The sequence below is a fragment of the Crassostrea angulata genome, chromosome 5, assembly GCF_025612915.1.
Source record: "Crassostrea angulata isolate pt1a10 chromosome 5, ASM2561291v2, whole genome shotgun sequence".
Lineage (NCBI taxonomy): Eukaryota > Metazoa > Mollusca > Bivalvia > Ostreida > Ostreidae > Magallana > Magallana angulata.
Window position 1 is genome coordinate 41695673 of NC_069115.1, and position 21143 is coordinate 41716815.

The 21143-nt window shown below is 32.9% G+C and overlaps 2 protein-coding genes across 2 annotated transcripts; one reads left to right on the plus strand and one right to left on the minus strand.

Annotated features, from left to right (window-relative positions):
- Nucleotides 1–1072: 1072 nt before the first annotated feature.
- LOC128186297 (copine-9-like) lies at nucleotides 1073–13975 on the minus strand. The gene is made up of 18 exons (XM_052856096.1): nucleotides 13795–13975; nucleotides 9383–9663; nucleotides 8854–8933; nucleotides 8287–8399; nucleotides 7581–7705; nucleotides 7145–7248; nucleotides 6736–6819; nucleotides 6073–6138; nucleotides 5832–5930; nucleotides 5632–5710; nucleotides 5472–5528; nucleotides 4550–4714; nucleotides 3938–4090; nucleotides 3329–3439; nucleotides 2731–2859; nucleotides 2181–2364; nucleotides 1729–1843; nucleotides 1073–1152 (listed from the first exon to the last, which is right to left on the minus strand). The coding sequence occupies exons 2-17, from the start codon at nucleotides 9575–9577 to the stop codon at nucleotides 1761–1763; spliced, it is 1827 nt and encodes a 608-aa protein (XP_052712056.1). The 5' UTR covers nucleotides 9578–9663; nucleotides 13795–13975; the 3' UTR covers nucleotides 1073–1152; nucleotides 1729–1760.
- A 2152-nt stretch (nucleotides 13976–16127) lies between these two features.
- LOC128186009 (uncharacterized) lies at nucleotides 16128–20319 on the plus strand. The gene is made up of 7 exons (XM_052855741.1): nucleotides 16128–16277; nucleotides 16920–16993; nucleotides 17401–17532; nucleotides 17884–17968; nucleotides 18241–18346; nucleotides 18638–18767; nucleotides 19017–20319. Exons 1-7 carry the CDS (start codon nucleotides 16247–16249, stop codon nucleotides 19980–19982), a joined length of 1524 nt encoding a protein of 507 aa, XP_052711701.1. The 5' UTR covers nucleotides 16128–16246; the 3' UTR covers nucleotides 19983–20319.
- The last annotated feature ends 824 nt before the right edge of the window (nucleotides 20320–21143 follow it).

Consider the following 21143-nt stretch of genomic DNA (forward strand, 5'->3'; position numbering starts at 1 on the left):
GCTTGGGAAAGAAATAGATATTTCGTTTATAGAAGATATTATTGAAACATTCCACAAAATCATCAAAATAATGCACATTTTTACTAATCAAAAGCGATTTACAAAAAAATGGGGTAAATCCGTAGGTTTCCGCAGCACGATTCACATTGGTACTTATATTCTCTACCAATTTTACGTAAAATATTCTAAAATTGTGTTGATCTTTCACCTGCGCCAAGCTGGTTTTACATGCATTAAAATTTCTTCATTCAGTTGTTTACACGTAGCAGGGAGAGTCTCCAAACCACTAGTTTATAAATAGTCTTTAACTTAAAACGAAGCTTTAAAACTGCCGATTATTTGATACTGGTTTTTAATATGAATGAATTCTGTGCGTCTAGAATTAACCGCAAAATCTATATAAAGGAAACATGCGGTATTATACTGGTTTGATATAATTCACTTTTAACGTTAAGATACATTCCCTGAGAACTATCGACAGGAATGCAGATCGTGACGTCAAAGTTAATTATGACGTCATATCGTATGAAGTACAGACAAGTGACTTTCTACATATCGCATCGGGAAGCCTTAACATGCCCGCGATGTCAGTCTTAAAAAATCACCAGCTGCAGTGCATTGCGTTTTGAAAAAAAGCTTTTTAAAGGGCGTGCCCACCCCATCCCATTTCTTTGATTTACAGCCAGATACCAATCCATTGGAAAGTAGTTCCAGGAAATTCATGCACATTGTACATGTATGTATTCAAAATGCATAGTTTCGGTGTAGAAAGACGTATTCATGAAGTAAACAGCAAAAACAACACTCCTTGTTATTTTTTTTAGCAACAAAACATAATTATATCATTTGACAAAACATATCTCTCTGTAAAAATATTTTGTGTAACAGAAGCTTTCACTTGTCGCTATTCAGTTTCTTGTCTACTTTTAAGATCGTACCATTTATATCAACACTGAAGAATTGTCTACCTAGAGCCAGGACTCTGCGTTAAGCAGAGCCCTGCTAAAAACCAACAGAGAACAATTTCATCCATTTTAGAATAATAGCAACAAGATAAAAATTGAAAAATGTCTTTATTTTCAGTATATGAAGATTTAAATCTAAAATCTTCAACTGCGTTCTTATAAATGAAAAGTTTATATTGCATTAAAAGGACTAAGTGCGGTTTTATGCAATTTTTGCCCCCCAAAATCAAAGTTTCAGAAAGAGTCTTAAAATAAGGTGAAAGATAGTTAAAATCATATTGGAAATAAAGGTGTAAAAGGTTATCACCACAGTGACGTCATAATGTAGAAATGACGTCATGAATATTGCATTATTTTGATAAATTGATGTTTTGTAGCAAAATATGGGTGTTTTCCGATGGTTTTTCGACTGGGAAACATCGAGCGCAGGCTTGCTCAAGTACCATTTTTTAGTATAATATGTATAACTATCTGAAGAAATACATATGTTAAAATCGCACTTGAGCATACCTGCGCTCTATACTTCCGAATGCAAAATAAAGAGCAAAAATGAGAATATCATCATTTGTTTGCAAATTTGCGGGAATTAGGTCATTTAAGTGACGTCATAGAGAAACAGCGAGTGAGCAATGATGACTAAAATCAAGATTAAAGTTATAGGAATCCTCTTTACAATGATTTGTGAAGATTTCATTTTTATACGATACTATTTAAAAATTGGTTGAAATCGGGGGCAGATATTTGACCATACCGCACATAGTCCTTTCGATTCAATAAAAGAGTGAATTTAAGTTATCATGTAACACAAGTGTTAATTACGTCACTAAATAACTGGGATCCTGGTTCTATATGAGCTCCACAGGTTGGACAAGAAGGTCCTAAAACAAGGGAAAAAAACGCAACATATATTTTCTATCAAGTTCTATTTATTGCAAAGAACTGTTAACATTTTACTTTTAAAGTTCGTCTTTTCAGACTTTTTACTTTAAATACGAGATTGATATATCTAAAAGAAAATCAGATAAATTTGACATTTCATGGTAGTAGTTTGTTCTAGTGTTTATTTTTTTTTAATCACTATATCAACATAACATTTATGCAATTGATTCGTAAAAACAAGGTATTCGTTTTACGTGCAATTGAAGATCTTTTTTGTTCTCGGTAACTGTATATCTCAGAGAAATGCTGATTTTATGACCTAATATCATTTATTACCTGCGGTTTTTACAGATATTAAACTAGTCCTAGACGTTGATTGCGGTAATAGTTTAGGAGCCTGGTCATCACTGAAAGACTCCAGTATGTCACTGCGTATCAGCTTGGGTTTGTTTGGGATGAGGTTGTTTTTCTTCATGTATTGAACAATCTGAGTAGATAACGCTGCCATTGCTTCCTTTGCCTTTAAGAAAATCACGCAAACTCTTTCATATGATTCCGTGATACCATCAAAACATTATCTGCTTTAGATATTATATAATAAACAGCTATAATAATACTATTGGTCATTGGTAAGTCTCTTGGTAAGGAGCGATGACAAATGAATTGACAAAATTATCTTTGTGCAATATTTCATAACTGATTCATCATATCAAAAACAAATCTGATTTTTAACGATTTTAAAAAGATAAATTCAAATTACCAAGAGTCTATTATATTATTTCCCCTCGACTAAAATCCTGAAATTTATATCAAAATATTAGACCTGAGTTTATTCTTAGCATGGTATTTAATCCTCGCTTTTCGACCGTTATGCCGAAATACATACCAGGGCTGCGTTTCCTCCTGTGTTGATATTTTCCTTGCGAAAAGCTACAAAGTGTGTGTTTGCCCGAACAGCTACTTCATGTGTCTTCTTGTTTTGTAAAGGTGTGTCTAAGCCAATATGAAATTGTTCCTGCAAAGTACACGAATACTTGATCAAAAAACGAGAACTATTACGGTGGTAGTATATTGCACTACCTGATATGCCACAACAAATTACCAGGTAATACTGTAAATTCCTAATTAAATGCGAGGAATTAATATCCATGTAAAATCGCGAGAAGCATCCCTCGCGGATTTTAAAATGTTGCAATTATTTTCTGAGAGTTGAAAACTGAAAGAAATAAGGAGAATGTTCAGCGTTCGCGATTTTATATTTTCGCAATTTGATACAAACCAGCGGGATTGTGGATTTAAGTACTCGTGCAATATAAGGAATTTACAGTATTGGATTGAGCAGTCTTTAGATACGTCGTTACCTACATTTGACATAAAAAAAATGTTTATTCTGAAATAGTGTCCACACTGAGAAGAACTTCAATAGAGAACAATTCTAAACACTTTGAAAATAAACACGATTCATTAATATAAGAGTCTCTTACCATGAGAGTGAAGTCCGCTGGACCAACACCAATGAATACGACTGACAAGGGCAGATGGCTGATGGCGATAAGCCTCCTTAGAGTTCTATTGATATCATTGATGACACCATCCTTGATAAGTATGACAAAGAGAATATTATCAGTATGACAACAACCAAAACCCTTGATAAATAAAGGTTTAAAATGTTCGTTTCTACGATTGTTAACCCACATGAAACATCATTGACTGCAATTTTGATCACGATCGTGCAACATATTTTTTCATCATGATTCAGAACAAATTTTTCTTCTTTTTTGAATATGTTAGGCAAGAGCATTAGACTTGCTTTTACAAATGTTTTATAACATTTTGAATACTTTTTTTTTTATCAAAACTTGGGGGTTATAGGACACGATGAAGTAAACTGGTTCTGACAGTTGACAATAAAAATGCACAAGGCTTCTGAATCTGATTGACATACTATGATAAACCAAAATAATAAACGCTAAAACGCTAATTCCTCTAAATTTTGATATAAAGTTGATAAGGTTTAGCATATCAAATATCAATATACTCTTAACATATCGTAGATTATTAATATAAGACAGAAACATTCTGTGAATACTTACTGTGATCACCAGTAATACAGTGTACACCTGCTTGTTTTGAGACATATTCTGAGATTCTGCTAAAGCGGCTGCCTTCTCTAACATAGGAGCCAACTGAGTTGGGCCCGAAAAGTGCAGTGAAGGAAGAACGTCCTCGTACTGACCGATGGCACTCTGTTCAAGACAGAATTAAACATTTTATACATTTACATCTTTGTGATCTTTAAGATATTTTGAAAATAACAATTGAGGTTTAAAACAATCAACATATTTTTCAGATTTTTTTGCGGTAATTTTCTCTGATAAATTTCATTCTTTAAACTTATTGTATTCAACATATAATGTTGATCGATATAAAGGCACGCTGCAAAATTTGTTTGGCAATTTATACTTTTTGGACACGAAATAAAAATCCACTGTCCTATTGTCTTTCCACATAGCATTTTAAACACAGTTTTGTCTCCAAAAATCTGCCTACAAATCAAGCTCCAGAACTTTTTTCTGAACGAAATTCGATTACCGACGTGGAAATAGCTAAATAAAGTATTCTTTTTATGTTCTTACAAAGGCAGAGTTCTAACTTTCAAAATACATTATAAACTGAGTATCTTATTCACAGTTCAAGAAAAATACCTTGATTCCTTTGACAAAAACTTCTTTAACGAGAGGAAAACAGTGGGACACTTTCTTTTTGTGTTTCCACTTAGCTCCAAAGCCGTACAATGCTATCTGTTGTTCTGAGCTATACTGAGATATCATGGCACCTAGAGTGTCCATGGCATCCATGTATTGGTTCTCCTGAAAAATTCAATGATAGAAGAATACTGAATAGCATATTCAAACACTTTTACTTTTCATGACCTCTAACTTCTCATTGGTCAAAAAAAGATTAATCACGATGGGAGAAAACATATCAATTTATCACATAAACTTCATCGGGTAAGACTATCTTTTATAATATCTAGGTAAAATTTAAAATATAAAAGTGGAGTTTTAAAAGAACAAACTTTATTGAAATAATTTAATATTTACTGGTTTTCTTATTTAACCCAATTATTAATGTAGCATTATATGTCATTGTTGTCTTTTAATTTCAACTTCATTTTTACAAAGATTTGTTGGCCTTTCAATCTTTCACTTTTAAAAACCAATAGTTTGCAATTATTCGCCAGAACAATGATTCATTAAGTCCTTTTTTAAGATGACGTGAAAATTACTTAGAAGTATTCTAAATTTAATGTTATATTTGTACCTTTGATATCTTGATATCAATTTCGATATATTCTTATTCCTACGGAAATAGCTTTGTAAGCAATTTGATTAAATATAAATCATGGAAATTAAAATATAATTTTAAACCAGATGTCTTGTTTCTAATACGTGTATGTATATCTAACGTCTTCATATATTTAAAAGATAAGCTTGTATCTATATATTTACCCCAGCAAGACAATTTTGCTTAAATCTTCGAAAAGCAACAGTCTTAAAAAAAAAAAGTGGGTAGTTATGGGTTTTAAGTTTGTTATCTCTTATACGATTGTATACCAATACTTACTCTCGTGTTGTTAACACTGTGGAGTGATAACTCTTCATCAATTGCACCATTGGAAGCCTGAAATAATATTTGCACATCTGTTGGTTAAAAGGTTTACCATAGTTTTAATATTCAAATCGTTTAATCATATACCAAAGCAGCATTTTGAAAATCGTCTCACCGTGAAATCTATTGCAACTACGGGTTGGATTTGCAGCCCCCCTCTAATGAAGTCAAACAGGGAATATTGCATATCTATTCTAAACGAAACAACAAACCTTCATTACAGTCATTGATAATGTTTATAAACTAGTTAAGCCACTTGTATATTAACTAGAATTAATGGGGGTTTTTATATAATGAAAACTCGAATGATCATACTTGAACTGGAAGAACCTCAGAGAACCGGATACGGTATTCTTTTTATTTTTAGTTTCCTTCTTTGGACTCGAAAGGTAAATCTGAATGAAACTTCCATTCCTAAAAAAATGTAAATGTTCGCTGACGTGGTTTTTTTTTTATGTTTAACAAATTCATCAATAAAAACAGAAATACATTGAATTTAAAGTCATTGTTGAATAGAGAGTGGCACATAAACCTTTTTATTGTGACGCATACTCACCCTTCTTCTTTGCTCATTTCTCTCAGGGTCGTGTTTTTGCGTCCAATCATGTGATAATCATTGCCACTGTCCAAAATATGTTTCAATATTGAAATATTTTACTTAAAAATGGAACAATTAAGTTAAGTTTTGAATTTTCTATTTGCATTGTATATAATTGTAATGTGTGATGTTCCAACTGTATTGTAAAAATTTTCATTTGTATTGTACATTTTTATGTTTGAATTGTATAAATTCAGTTTAAATCGTAAAATGTACATTTATAATGTAAACTAAGATTTTCATTTCTATTATAATTTTCCATTTGAATTTTGAACGTTTCTTTTTGTTGTTTTCTTTTTTTAATTTTCCACTTGTATTTTAAAAGTTTCCTTTAATTGTTATATTTTTTTAAAATTTTTATATGTACAATTTTCCATTTGTATTTAAAAAGTTTCATTTAATAGTAATATTTATTTTTGATTTTTATTGAATATATATTTTTATCATATATTTTTAGCTGTCTCTTTTGTGTATTTTGTATTGAATACTTTCCTATTATTTATATAATCTTTTATTTTTATTTCGTGTATTCATTGACATCCCTAAATTTTATAAGTTGGGTTGACTTTCAAATGAAACAAAATATACACATTTCTGAAACATGCAGTCTTTTTTTGTTACCTAAAATGCCAGACAGAGAACTGAATTGCCCTATCCCAATCACTATTGCACAAAGGTTGAAGGTTTATCTCAAACGGTCGCCATCTACAAAAGTATAAAACACAAATGCCATATAAGACTCACCAAAAGTAATATATTCAGCAAAGTATTAGAAAACCTATTCATTGGTACCTTTTAGAATCGAACAAGAATATGTATTTATTTGGTTCTGTAAAAATCCGACGCTATATTAAAGAGAGATGAATTTAAAGAAACATAGCTTAACTAATTGGAATATGTCAAAGATGTGCTTTGTGATCATAGCAAAAGGGTGTAAGAAAAATTGTTGACTATTAGAGCCGTTAGTTAAAGTAGCGATCAATTACTGTGAATGAAGGCGGAGAATTAAGAGAATATCGCTAGACTGTACCTGGGGCTGGTCGATTTGAGGGCGGTTTCTGTCCGGTACACGGGGTGGTAAGTAGTTCCCGTCATACCGTCTATACACCGGGAGATTTGGAAAAAGGAGTCCGGCTACAACGACAATATTCTAGATCTTTAATACCTATATACATTACACTGTAAGTGTGTTATAAGTTTGACTATTACAAGAAGAAATGATAGGAATATAGCCGTTACTGCATATATACTGAGCAGACGTCCAAAATGTGTGAAGTCTCAATGGTAAAATAATACTGGAATTGTCCATAATGATTGTCTGTTGTAAATATAGGTAATCATATAACTAGCATGTAGATGTATCTCTTTGCAAATGCTAATAAATGCTTTACAATATGTTTAAGAAGGCGTTTATATATAAACAATGAATGAGGTTGTTCATGTACATAGGTAAGCATAATCTTTACCTTATTCAGGGACAGTACACCTTTTTTGTCCAATTTGTGGCCCCCGACATGTACGGACACTTTATTCCGAGACTCCTTCATGACTTCGGTCGTAATGCTGATTAGACCTCTACTTTTGGCATGACCTGTAATTTACATCATTTTATTTTATTAACATATTGGCTTTGATGATCCTGTGTGTGTGTATATATATATATATATATATATATATATATATATATATATATATATATATATTTTTAAACTCTTTTCAAAAATCCGACTGCATAGACGTGTAGTGTGTGTAATTTTCTTTAGAGACAAAAAGAACTTTTGTGAATAAAAAATACCTTTACTAAAGTACGTATTTCATCATATGGGGGAGAATGTGCGCAGATCACATTTTCGATTAAATCAAACTTTCAGGATATTTGAATTGATTGCAAATGAGATATACATGCACAATTTACTTTTGTAGATTTCAAGGTTTTTTTTAATAACATCAAACGGCAGACGTTAGTTTTCATGCCTAATAGATTTCAACCTTTAAATAAATATCATTATTCAATTTTATCTACATCACGATTTGGAAAATACTATGGAGAGAATAATAAAACAGGTCACCGAACATCACGCTTTTCATTACATCTTTTTTTTTTAACCGGATTTCAAATAGAAATTTAAATTAAATCCAAATAATGTTCAATGCAACATTAATCTCACGAACCCGGAACTCGGAGATTTTTATTGGTGGTTTTGATTAGCTGGTCCCCATCAATGAGGTTATGGAGGTGGTCCTCTACGGCTCCTACATAGTCATGGTGCTTAAGGTCCTGGGATCTACAAGATATATGTATAATTATACATATCTTATACATTTGTTGTTTATGTTACATTTTAAAAATGCATTAATATGATGATTATACATAGAACATATATACATAAGCAACTGTATATTGAACCCTTAATATCCTTATCTTTTGTTCTAGTTTTAACGGCTCTACGTCCACTTATCAAACTTTCTGTTATACGTATAAGTTGTTCCAGACCTTTGATCTGAAAACCTGATGTGAACTTTTATGTACAAACATGTATTTGTATCAAGGATCCTTATTATTATGATAACCATTGACACTTAAATCTAATTTGTGTTTGGATTTGGGCTACCGTACATGTAAATAAAAGAATAATATCAATTGAAAACTGCTGTGCTATATACTTTTAGAGAGAGAGAGAGAGAGAGAGAGAGAGAGAGAGAGAGAGAGAGAGAGAGAGAGAGAGAGAGAGTACATACCTGCTGTCAATATCGTACACAGAAAACATCAGCTGTTGGTTCATACCAGGCTCAAACTCCAAAACAAAGCTTTTAACAAACTTTAAAAAACAAATATCAAAACTTTAGTTACGTTCGAATATCTAAAAGAATGTTCTAATAAATTATTCTTAGCAAAGTTACACGTTTTATTAACAGAAATTATTGTCCATTAATTTTCTATAAATTTCTATATAGAAAAAAAATATCAAAATTGGACAAATGCCTGTTATGTTAAAAAACATGTTTGAGATTTTTTGAAGATCTTTTAAACCAATTATTTGCTTGCTAGAAAATTTTATCGAAATTGAAAGTCTTTAGGGCTTCGTCGTAGCGAACATTTCTCATCGCAAATAAGAATACAGTGTCTGTCTAAAAAATTAAAATATCAACAGAAAAAGTAACCGCAATACTTGTTAAACGCGAAATTAAATCGCCACGAATAAAACTTGGTTTACATAGATGAGGATCGAATTAGTTATTTCAGAATTTTATATTTTGGTATTCCTACCTGGGGGTTCAGTGTGTTTCTAATTGCCTCTGTTCTGTCATACTCCTTCCACTGTCCGAACTGTCGGACAAACAGCACACACATCGGGTCGGACTTCGTGAAATCGTCCAGATCCGCCAAATTGGTGCAGCTGATCAGGATTTCTATTTTACTTCCAGCCAAATGGCCGAGACCTGTGTTGAATACCGTTGACATCTACAATATTATAATTAATGGTCCGCCAATCCAATCGCAGTCGATACATGTATAATATATGGAACGGATTCTTCTCGTCTTCTGTTCTGTTAAAGATTAAAATATATAAATTATCTTTAGCTAGAAAATCAGCTTTAAAGATTTTGTTTTTGAAGTTATTATTAAAGTTTTTTTAGTCACGTTATAAAAAAATCTTCTTAGTGAAGCACTTCTTGAAAGATTGATTGATCACGCATATGTAACAACCTAGTGAACTTCTTAACAAATGCTTTTCCCCATTTCTCACTATTACGTGGGAGAAGGACATGAAGGTGAGTCGATGGCACCCTGAAGCTTAAAACCTATTCGCATGCAATCCACTATTTGAATTGCCAACATTAAACAGAGGCTAAATGAGCACGATTGTGGCAGAACTTTTCAGGTAACTATGTGTATTTCACCTTATTGCTTAAAATATAAACAAAATATAAATATTTGTATTACCCTCTCTCAAAATCAATGCAAACTCTCTCTCTCTCTCTCTCTCTCTCTCTCTCTCTCTCTCTCTCTCTCTCTCTCTCTCTCTCTCTCTCTCTCTCTCTCTCTCGTTGCCTTGGTCATTATAGGCAGTTTGGATATGATGTGGAAAAAAAAATTCTCTTAGCGATCTTATTTTAGGTTTAGGGCATTGATTTTGCAAAATGTTCGATTCTCTGTTTATTTCTGTGTTGACACTAGGTTAAAGTAGTTGTGCTGAGTCCAGGGTTTTTTTAAATTCTTTTAGAAACAACCATTTATATTTTCTGCTATAAGCGGTAGTGTTCTGTCATTCTGCTATTACTAGTATTCATTAAACATGATTCACTTGGGGTTTGCAGATATAGTTCATGTGAGTTATTTTATTCAAACACATGAATTACATCTATTAATTTACAGGGTATCGGCAACAATATCTTGATAGTGTCTGGTGATATTATTGGATAATAAAACACACATTCTTTCTTTTTTCCTAGCTTCTTTTAGTTATTTGTAAACTTTTTTAAATGCCCATGATTAAAAGCACACAATATCGATTTTTGTTAATTGAAATTTTTCACCATCCATTCAGCTTCTATTCCCTCATGAGATATGCATGACTGGGAAAAATGGATTCATATGACGCTTTGGTCAGTTGTGCCTAATTCCTTTTATACGAGGTAGATTCGTCTCATATCAAAATTTCATCGCGTTTTATTGTTGGATGGATATTAACTCCGGAAATTTTATAGAGCTTATTGATAATGATTGATAATTAAATCAGTCGTGATATTTTCATAAATTTCGAAAGTTGATTAATTCAATATATTCTCACAATTAAAAGGAACCTGGTGCAAAATTTGGTACTACACAAGGGAATTTCTAAACATATATAATACATATTAATAACACGGTATATATAATATATTCTTTCAATTGATTTACATTAAGGGATATTTCTTCATATCAATATCGTGGTCTAACATATATTGACGAGGTAAATGGATTCTATTATGATTTATTACGTACATTACTTGATTTGAACACATTTTTATTGTACATACACATAAATCATAATGGGATTGGGCACAAGTTCCAATACTAAGACCGCCCTCTCCCAATACAAAGATATACTCAAATATTTGAGTTTTTTCAGAATTTGAGATTAAACTTAGGCAAAAACTCGATTTTTTTTTTTGTTGAAATCAGGGCCAGATGTAATACAATAGAAATTGATGTGCACATGTACACAACATAATTATAGGTACTGTGTGTACATGTACTTGCCTTCCATATTACAATAAATGTGAAATTTGCTAAAACAAAACCCTGAGTGTAAAAGATTAGACATTTTACACTAAACTGGCTATCACTACATAAGGAAAGAACTATATATTAACAAATAATTTCTGCTCATTAAATAGCTATGCAATGCTTTCTATATTAACAGCGTGGATACCGCCATACCGATAGACAGGGTTGTCTGCAGACATCTACATGTACATATAGGGCATGTGGTCATAAATGCATAATTGTGTCATATATTATTCAGAATATCAGCGATTTATTTTATAGATAAGAGGGGTAATTTATACCGATTAAAATCAACGTTTACGTGATCTATAGAAACAGTGCGACCCTCGATCTGTGAATAGAAAAATATACGTACAGATAGACGTACATGTTCATGTACGCTGTACATACATCTGTATTTATGTACAGATATTTATCTGCCAATCATCAATACAAGTCGCAATGTGATCAACCCTCCTCTCTCTCTCTCTCTCTCTCTCTCTCTCTCTCTCTCTCTCTCTCTCTCTCTCTCTCTCTCTCTCTCTCTCTCTCTCTCGTTGCCTTGGTCATTATATGCAGTTTCGATATGATGTGAAAAAAATATTTTTTCTCTTAGCGATCTTTTTTTAGGTCTAGGGCATTGATTTTGCAAAATGTTCAATTCTCTGTTTATTTCTGTGTTGACACTAGGTTAAAGTAGTTGTGCTGAGTCCAGGGTATTTTAATTCTTTTAGAAACAACCATTTATATTTTCTGCTATAAGCGGTAGTGTTCTGTCATTCTGCTATTACTAGTATTCATTAAACATGATTTACTTGGGGTTTGCACGAGTTATTTTATTTAAACACATAAATTACATCTATTAATTTACAGGGTATCGGCAACAATATCTTAATAGTGTCTGGTGAAACTATTGGATAATAAAACACACATTCTTTCTTTTTTCCTAGCTTCTTTTAGTTATTTGTAAACTTTTAAATGTCCATGATTAAAAGCACACAATATCGATTTTTGTTAATTGAAATTTTTCACCATCCATTCAGGTTGTATCCCCTCATGAGATATGCATGACTGGGGAAAATGGATTCATATAACGCTTTGGTCAGTTGTGCCTAATTCCTTTAATACGAGGTAGATTCGTCTCATATCAAAATTTCATCGCGTTTTATTGTTATATGGATATTAACTCCGGAAATTTTATTAAGCTTATTGATAATGATAGATAATTAAATCAGTCGTGATATTTTCATAATTTTAGAAAGTCGATTAATTCAATATATGCTCACAATTAAAAGGAACCTGGTGCAAAATTTGGTACTACACAAGGGAATTTCTAAACATATATAATACATATTAATAACACGGTATATATAATATATTCTTTCAATTGATTTACATTAAGGGATATTTCTTCATATCAATATCGTGGTCTAACATATATTGACGAGGTAAATGGATTCTATTATGATTTATTACGTACATCACTTGATTTGAACACATTTTTATTGTACATATACATAAATCATAATGGGATCGGGCACAAGTTCCAATACTAAGCTGCCCTCTCCCAATACAAAGATATACTCAAATATTTGAGTTTTTTCAGGATTTGAGATTAAACTTAGGCAAAAACTCGAGTTTTTTTGTGAAATCAGAGCCAGATGTAATACAATAGAAATTGATGTGAACATGTACACAATATAATTATATAGGAAGGCTGTGTACATGTACTTGCCTTCCATATTACAATAAATGTAAAATTTGCTAAAACAAAACCCTGAGTGTAAAAATTAGACATTTTACACTAAATTGGCTATCACTACATAAGGAAAGAACTATATATTCACAAATAATTTCTGCTCATTAAATAGCTATGCAATGCTTTCTATATTAACAGCGTGGATACCGCCATACCGATAGACAGGGTTGTCTACAGACATCTACATGTACATTTAGGGCACGTGGTCATAAATGCATAATTGTGTCATATATTATTCAGAATATCAGCGATTTATTTTATAGATAAGAGGGGTAATTTATACCGATTAAATTCAACGTTTACGTGATCTATATAAACAGTGCGACCCTCGATCTGTGAATAGAACAATATACGTACAGATAGACATACATGTACACTTCACATATTTATGTACAGATATTTATCTGCCAATCATCAATACAAGTCAATGTGATCAACCCTTCTCTCTCTCTCTCTCTCTCTCTCTCTCTCTCTCTCTCTCTCTCTCTCTGTTTGTTCGTCTCTCAATAAATTATTAATCTTTTTTTTTTCAATTCAAAACTCTAGAATATAATCATGATAGTATGATAGATTGCAACATGTAAATTTCGAAATCAGTTACATAAAAAAACTCCAAACGTAGCATAAATATCCACGAATAAAAATAATCTTTAAAAGAATGATAACTGACCTGTTTCGTTAACATCAAGATTTATTCCAATGCAAAATCAATCGCAAGAATTCTAAATACCGCAGGTCGCCCTCTGTGATTGTATGTGGGTTTGTTTATTTATGTTTTATATCGCCAGGACTTTTTAAATACCCGGTACCTGTACACTTCAATGAAGAGATCCTCTCCGCCGTGACATACATGTATGTAGTTGGATCATTGAGCATAATGAACGGGTCGTAGCCCAAACGTCACGACTGCATGACTGATTCAATTTAAAATCCAATTTCTTTTGAAGACACGGATTTAAATCCTCACAATTATACATCTCTGTGAATGATTAATTGTAATTGTGAATAAGAGAGCGATACCGATTATACGTTCATGTAGTAACACATATGTGTTGGGATTTGATCAGATTAGGCTTAATTCATAGTGTTAATTAACACGCTGCATAATTATGTAACTCTAAGCCACAGGATACGGTTCAGATCTATTATTATTTTAAAACCTCGATCAATTTTAACAAGATTAATTAATAACATAATTAATGCATTTTAAAAGTAAGACAAATGGGTCCTTTGGTTGGAAACACTTTCGCTTTGCTTCCGTATTAGCAACAGAATTTAGTCGTCGTACATTTATAATAAGAACATCCTTCAATTTGTTCACTTAACTAAAGACATGTTATGCTGCTTCATTTTCTCAATGTGTATGTGTGTGTGTGTGGGGGGGGGGGGGGTATGTCCTTCACAAGAAATACATAATCGTTGTGTATCGCAATTCATTTGATCATAGAGAATATGCATTTTTTGTACACAACATCAACCTCAATTAAAACTTTTCATCACCAGTTTCATTTTACCATGTTTGCTGTTATATGATATGTGCTTCACCTAATTAAAAAATCTTTTTTTTTTTTTACTTGTAATGAAAAAATCTATAATGTAAGTGAATATCTCTGAAAAGGTTTATTTCTTTATAGCTGTATGTTGTGCCCTTAGACAAGGCATTTTGTCTCAGTCCATCCAGCTGAAATTGGGTACCAGCTTATACGCTGTGAGTTATCCTGCGATGGACTGGTGTCCAGTTTAGGCCAGGGGAGTCGATGACCCTCATCCGTTAACGTTTTAAAGCACCACGGAAACTGGGGATAAGTATCAGCCCCTTACACCTTCAGGGCTCGGAGAAAGATTTTAAAAACATACTATAGTAACTAGCCAATTTCTGGCGGTCGTATTTCACATCATTCTTTATTACCGGTAAAATACAGTCTGTTTACATGTAATATTGAATTTTCACACACAAACCCCACGGACGCTGTAAACGACAGTTGTCAATGTAGCGGTGGAACTGTCCGTCCTGATCCAGGATGTGGATACGGTCGTTGAATAGGTCTGATGTCAGGATTCGACCCTGGCTGTCTCTAGTGATGCCGACAGGACCAAATGGGTTCTTGGTAGTAGAGGGAGGACCGGTAATTATGTTCTTAGTTCGTTACACTCAAACGAACATGAATTATTTACCATATAAAACAACACATTATTATAGGATAGGAGGCGAAGCGCTCAGATTTTATTCAACCACATTACATAAATTCTATTTTTCTGTTTCTTATCAAATCCAATCACAGTAAATCAACTCGATCAATCAATCTCTCGTTTAACTCCATCCATATGTACAATCATCAAACTACAAAAGATAAATTATAAACTTCAATACTGATAGCAAATCGATTATTACAAATAACATATCATAACAAGGGTTGGGTGGGTGGGAATATCTCTAATACGTGAACTAAGTTAAGAATCTGAGCCTTCGAATGGCTCTCCACTCATGCGTACTAGTTACTATATAAATAGCCAACCATTGTAAAAACCAATCACCTGTATATATATTCATAAAGAAAACTACAAACTTTCACAATCTAACATTGGGGATCCAGGTATTTTCCCTTCCTTGTCCGGTCACCATGGCATTGAGCACTCGTGTGATCATCATGTTATAAAATGCGCTGGTTATCGTGTAATCATATTTTAAACATAATGTTTGAAATAGAAATGAAAACATATAGTAAACAATACGCGAGAATTCCTTTTAGATAAAATAAGTGCATATTTTGAAATGTTCAAGGGTTGCTGAAGACCTTATTATAATTATTGATTTTTTTATGAAGACTTATAATGTAAGATTGAAGAAGTACATGTAATTACATATGCATGGTAATCATTTTGGTGATAGGTATACTTTCCGGATCATTTTTGGCCCCCAATCACGACTCTAATTTATACATCGTATATCCATTTCTTATGGATTTGCTGATTGGTGAATATTTCCCCCTTCGTCCAATGAATTGAGTACTTACATATGTGACTGTTCTCGAAAGTGAAAGTAATAAAAATATCAATATTTTTACACGTAAACTTCCTGCTAGATCTATTCATTTTGCATTTGTTCTTTTCACTCCGATAAAATGCAGGGCATGTACAGTACCAGAAGTCCAGGTATTATTTAATTTTTCTTGCTTTTTATAAACCCAAATTTAATGCATCGCACACTGTAACGTTTTAAAAGTTCACGCTAAAAATCATAAATGCCTATATTTTATCTATAAAACTCAATCTTAGATAAATATTTCACCAGGATCGTATATACTAACTTAGTATATACGTCCCTGATTTCACCAATCAGAAATTTTAAAGATGAGATTCTTCCAGAGACATAATGTTATTTATGTTTCTTGATTCCTCAATTTAGAATAATTGACATGTCCAAGATACAAATGAAATAATAATATGCATGATATGATTCGCACATTGTAAAAAAAAAAAAAACTTTTGTGACGACAAAGTGTCTATTCAACAAGAGTGATTTTACTCACTTGTTTGAACATAACAAAACTAAATTGATCCTCCTGGTTAAATTTGTATGAATTAAGCTCTATGCATGTGTCTATGTCATTGTTATAAAACATGAAAAACCATATTTTTAGAACACACAGGTTATGCATGTAAAACAGGTGTATAAAGTATAGTTTAAAATGGTGAGATATCAGAGATATATGGAAAAAATGAGAGAGAGGGAGAGAGAGAGAGAAATACCATGATGCATATATATATGAAGTACATTCTAATTTAATTTTTCAGCTGTGAAGAGGCTCATGAAGGAGGCCCAGGAACTGAGTGAGGCAACAGAGCAGTATTATGCGCAACCTCTAGAGGTGATTATTGTATACTAATAAATAGTTTGTGCTATGACAGTGTTGTAGGAGTTTAGCTTAAAACAAGTTAGAATGCGATGCAATCAAAGTACTTTCATGTGTGCATGAAATCAACAATGAAATGGTGTCACTATTTACCTAGAAATTTTCATAAATATACTGTAACCATATAGATGTAGATCTCAAAAACTTTAAAACAATGAGATATTACATATTCTTGAAACCCCTATCAAAGTTTACATTTTCTTACAAGTTCTATTGTCATTAAAAAAAACCAATTCATGTTGCTAAATTTAATACATATGCATCAATATACTCCTATACATTGTCATGTTAGATCTATTGTGTTTAAATCGACAAACAAAAGAATAAATACACATGGACTAATCTGATATCTTGTCTTACAGGACAATCTATTTGAGTGGCACTTTACAATAAGAGGACCCTCTGACACAGACTTCAGCGGGGGCATTTATCATGGGAGGATTGTTCTACCCCCAGAGTACCCAATGAAGCCCCCGAGTATTATACTTCTCACAGTAAGTCTATCCAGTTTCCCTCTCACCTTACTTTATGGATTTCTAAATCATTTGGAAAAATATTATATTTTTAAGATAAGAATAAAATGATCATGAGTCACTGCTGATACCAAAGAAATTATCTTGTTTATAAAAATGTTGTTCCACTTTTTAAGGTTATAATTCTGTGTTCAGATTGTTTATCTTTCAATTCGCTTTTTTTTAAATTTAACTTTTAAATTAATATGAACAAGACCTGCTAGAATGAATTAAATTATAAATGGTCTGCAATACAGCTCATGATATAAATATGATTTTTTGTGTGTGTGTGATTGGTATGCATAGTATGCTTGTTTCTTTTTTTTTAAACAGCCGAATGGTAGATTTGAGACCAATAAAAAAATATGCCTTAGTATTTCTGGGCATCATCCAGAGTCTTGGCAGCCATCTTGGTCCAGTGAGTTCTTTGTTTGTTAATGATTTTAAATGTTATTTTTAACATACATGTACATATAAATTCTCACACTTCTTGGCAATGGGAAGCTCCCTGATAAAATTATCACTGAAAAGCCAGTGAAAAGGCTATATTGTTTCTGTTATTATAGTCCTTTTATTTGGAATCAATAGCATGTGAAAATTAAAATTGTAATCATTGGCTAAACACTAGAATTCCCATGCATTTTTAAGCCTGTACTGAAAATCACTATTCAAAATGACTCTTTTCATCAGTTCGCACTGCATTGCTGGCTATAATTGGTTTTATGCCTACCCATGGTGCTGGAGCTATTGGGTCCTTGGATTATCCTCCAGAGGAAAGGAAGAAACTGGCCAATAGGTATTTACATGTTCATTATCTTATTGTCAAGCAATATTGTAAAAATATTTCTTCAAGAAAATGAGTTATACATTCTGGTGATTAAGTATGCATTTTCTATAGTCTAACAATATATGTGGGTATTAAATATGCAGATGTGAGATTTACCACTTTCAAGTTTTTTTACCAAGTGCGTGGGGATATTTCATACGGTTCTAAGTTTACAGCATAACTAGTGTAAATTTTCCCAGTGCTAAGATTAAATAATCACTTTTATAGTACTGAAAATTATTGTCTAATTTTGATTCTAAGGAGCAAAGAGTGGAAGTGCCCCACATGTGGAATCATAAACTATATCCTGAAGCCAATGACTGAAGAGTCTGAAGAATCCAAAAAGACTTCAGAAGAGGCAAAGGAACTGGCCAGTCAGATCAATTTCCAGGTATACTATACTAAACACCTGTACTATACATGTATTTCACTTAACCATTAAGATGCCTTAATGGTAATGTAGAAAATGGGTGCATATTCTAAATCAAATGAATAATCATTTTCAAGTCTTTCAACTACTGAGATGAATTGGATGTAAAATTGATGAAACATTCATATTAATGCAAATGATGATTAAGGTTTTTGGAGATTTTTTTTATTGTTGTTGTTGATAAAAACAGATATTAACAATGTTTTTCAGGCCGAGAAAAAACCCGGTGACAATGTAACAGCAGCTAACCAGGAGACAACCCCTTCATCACCGACCAATGATCAAACTCAGTCAAATCCACAATCACCAACTAACTTTGCTAACCCTGTGTTCAACAATGGATTTCCTTTTCCACCTCCCATGATGGGAATACCCAATTTTCCCAGTTTTCTCCCCTTTCAGATGCACCCAGGAGGAGGAGGGGGAAGTGCGACTGTACCCAGATTTCCCCCACCTCCCCCTTTTATACCAGGAATGTTTCCCCCAGGGCCACAAAATGCTTTCATGCAGCAATGGCAAATGAATCCCTTTATGATGGGTCGGTTTCCTGTTCCTCCCTCAATGATGTTTCCAGGACAAATGCCTCCATCACAACTCTCTCAGCCCATGACTAATTCTCCACCACAAGCAACACAAGCTAGTACACAAATACCCCAACCACAACCCCTAGCTACCAAACTGCCAACAAGTACCCAATCTGTACGACCTCAGACTGCACCATCCAGCTCCGAGCCCACAAAAGTGGAAAACATCACCTCAACATCTTCTTCAGCAAATAATGAATCCAGTGAGGGTATGGATTCAACCGCTTCTCCTGACATTTCTCCTCCAGGATCTGAAAATTCCAATCAAGAACCTCAGAAATCCTCACCTTCTATCCAGTCAAGTACAGACACATCCTCTTCACAGCCACAGCAATCGACCAATGTTCCTACAGGTCAAAGGTCAAATGAGGGACTAAGACAGAGGCTGGTGGAGGATGATGGGATTAATGTGCAGTATAGGGCACCGGTAGGTAGAGTGGGTCAGAGCGCCGAGATCGTTGACCATCAACACAGACGATCAGGCCTAAGTGTGGCCAACCTGATGGTGTTCTTCATCGGACTAGCCATCGCCATTCTTCTGATCAGACGATTCTTCTTGTCTCGTAACTGGAAGTTTTACTATGGTGTGTGATCACAGCTGGTGTTCTATAAAAGGCTTTAACTGCATTTTGTGATATTGCTGAAAGCATATTGGTTGTTGATAGTTTTGTAAATATTCACGATATATATATACATTGATGTACATGTACATGTATTTTAAAGATGCTTTCATCTGTTGCAATGTATGTGCATGTGCATATTTACAGTATTTGTTTTTAAGTACATGTACATCTAAAATTTTTCAATGTAAAACCCAATGCAAGATGATGGGTAGAATATTTTCATATTTTAATATTACATGTAGATTTTTTTGAGGGAAAACACATTGCTTTACAGGTTAATGTTATGTTAGAATAAATTATTGCAGGGGAACCAATCTTTATTCTTTAGTCAATGCAAATATTATAGGGTTGTTATTTACTTCCGAATCAAACTTGTTTTAAGATTTTGCCTAAATTTATATTCATCTTAACACAAATGTTTTAAATTTATCCTCTTTTTAAAAAAAAATATCCGTCAACAATGAGATGAGAGTGAAAAACAGGACCTAAATTTCCCCTCTCCACAGTTTCGTTTCCCCGCCTCACAGTTTCAAAGTAAATTAAATTCAGCATTTGTATTTTTGTGTTTTCATTTTATCTTAATTCATTAGTTCTGTGGCTTTAATCAGTATACTATGCTATCATTTTAAGAAGTATGTAATGGCAAATACGGTAATAGATTACAGTTGGTTCCTGGGGATGTTCATGTAATTTACGTCGCAGTAAGAATATTTTTAGAAATAACTCTGTGTACAAAGATGCATACACAAAGTAATAGGAATGGAAATTTAAGGATTAATGGAATAAATAAAATATAGGCACTATGCCACCACAAGAGACCTTGCTGTCAATTCACTGGCACCTGACATTATATATTTTTCTCATAAAGAACGATATCTGTGAGCCAATGCTCACTAGTGATACCCCTGCTGTGATGTGAATATGCAAAATAAGCAATGTCGAAAGCTGGCATCCGATTGGTACAGAAATATATCCCACAATATGGCATGCCTAAACAAATAGTGTGTAAAAATTTCAAGTATCTGCGATAAATAGCTGCTGAGAAATCTTTGACGAAAGTTTGTTTAAAAATTTTGGCTAAAAATAAACAAAGTCATTATTTAACAGGAAGTTGACGTCCAATTGATACA

Excerpts from the sequence above, each read along its gene's own strand:
- LOC128186297 (XM_052856096.1), bottom strand. The coding sequence starts at position 9,577 with ATGTCAACGGTATTCAACACAGGTCTCGGCCATTTGGCTGGAAGTAAA. Across the intron at positions 8,934-9,382 it reads GAAACACACTGAACCCCCAG|TTTGTTAAAAGCTTTGTTTT; the intron begins GTAGGAATACCA and ends TGTTTTTTAAAG. Across the intron at positions 1,844-2,180 it reads AATATCTGTAAAAACCGCAG|GACCTTCTTGTCCAACCTGT; the intron begins GTAATAAATGAT and ends CCCTTGTTTTAG.
- LOC128186009 (XM_052855741.1), top strand. The coding sequence starts at position 16,247 with ATGCAGGGCATGTACAGTACCAGAAGTCCAG. Across the intron at positions 17,969-18,240 it reads TTGGCAGCCATCTTGGTCCA|TTCGCACTGCATTGCTGGCT; the intron begins GTGAGTTCTTTG and ends TCTTTTCATCAG. Across the intron at positions 18,768-19,016 it reads CCAGTCAGATCAATTTCCAG|GCCGAGAAAAAACCCGGTGA; the intron begins GTATACTATACT and ends AATGTTTTTCAG.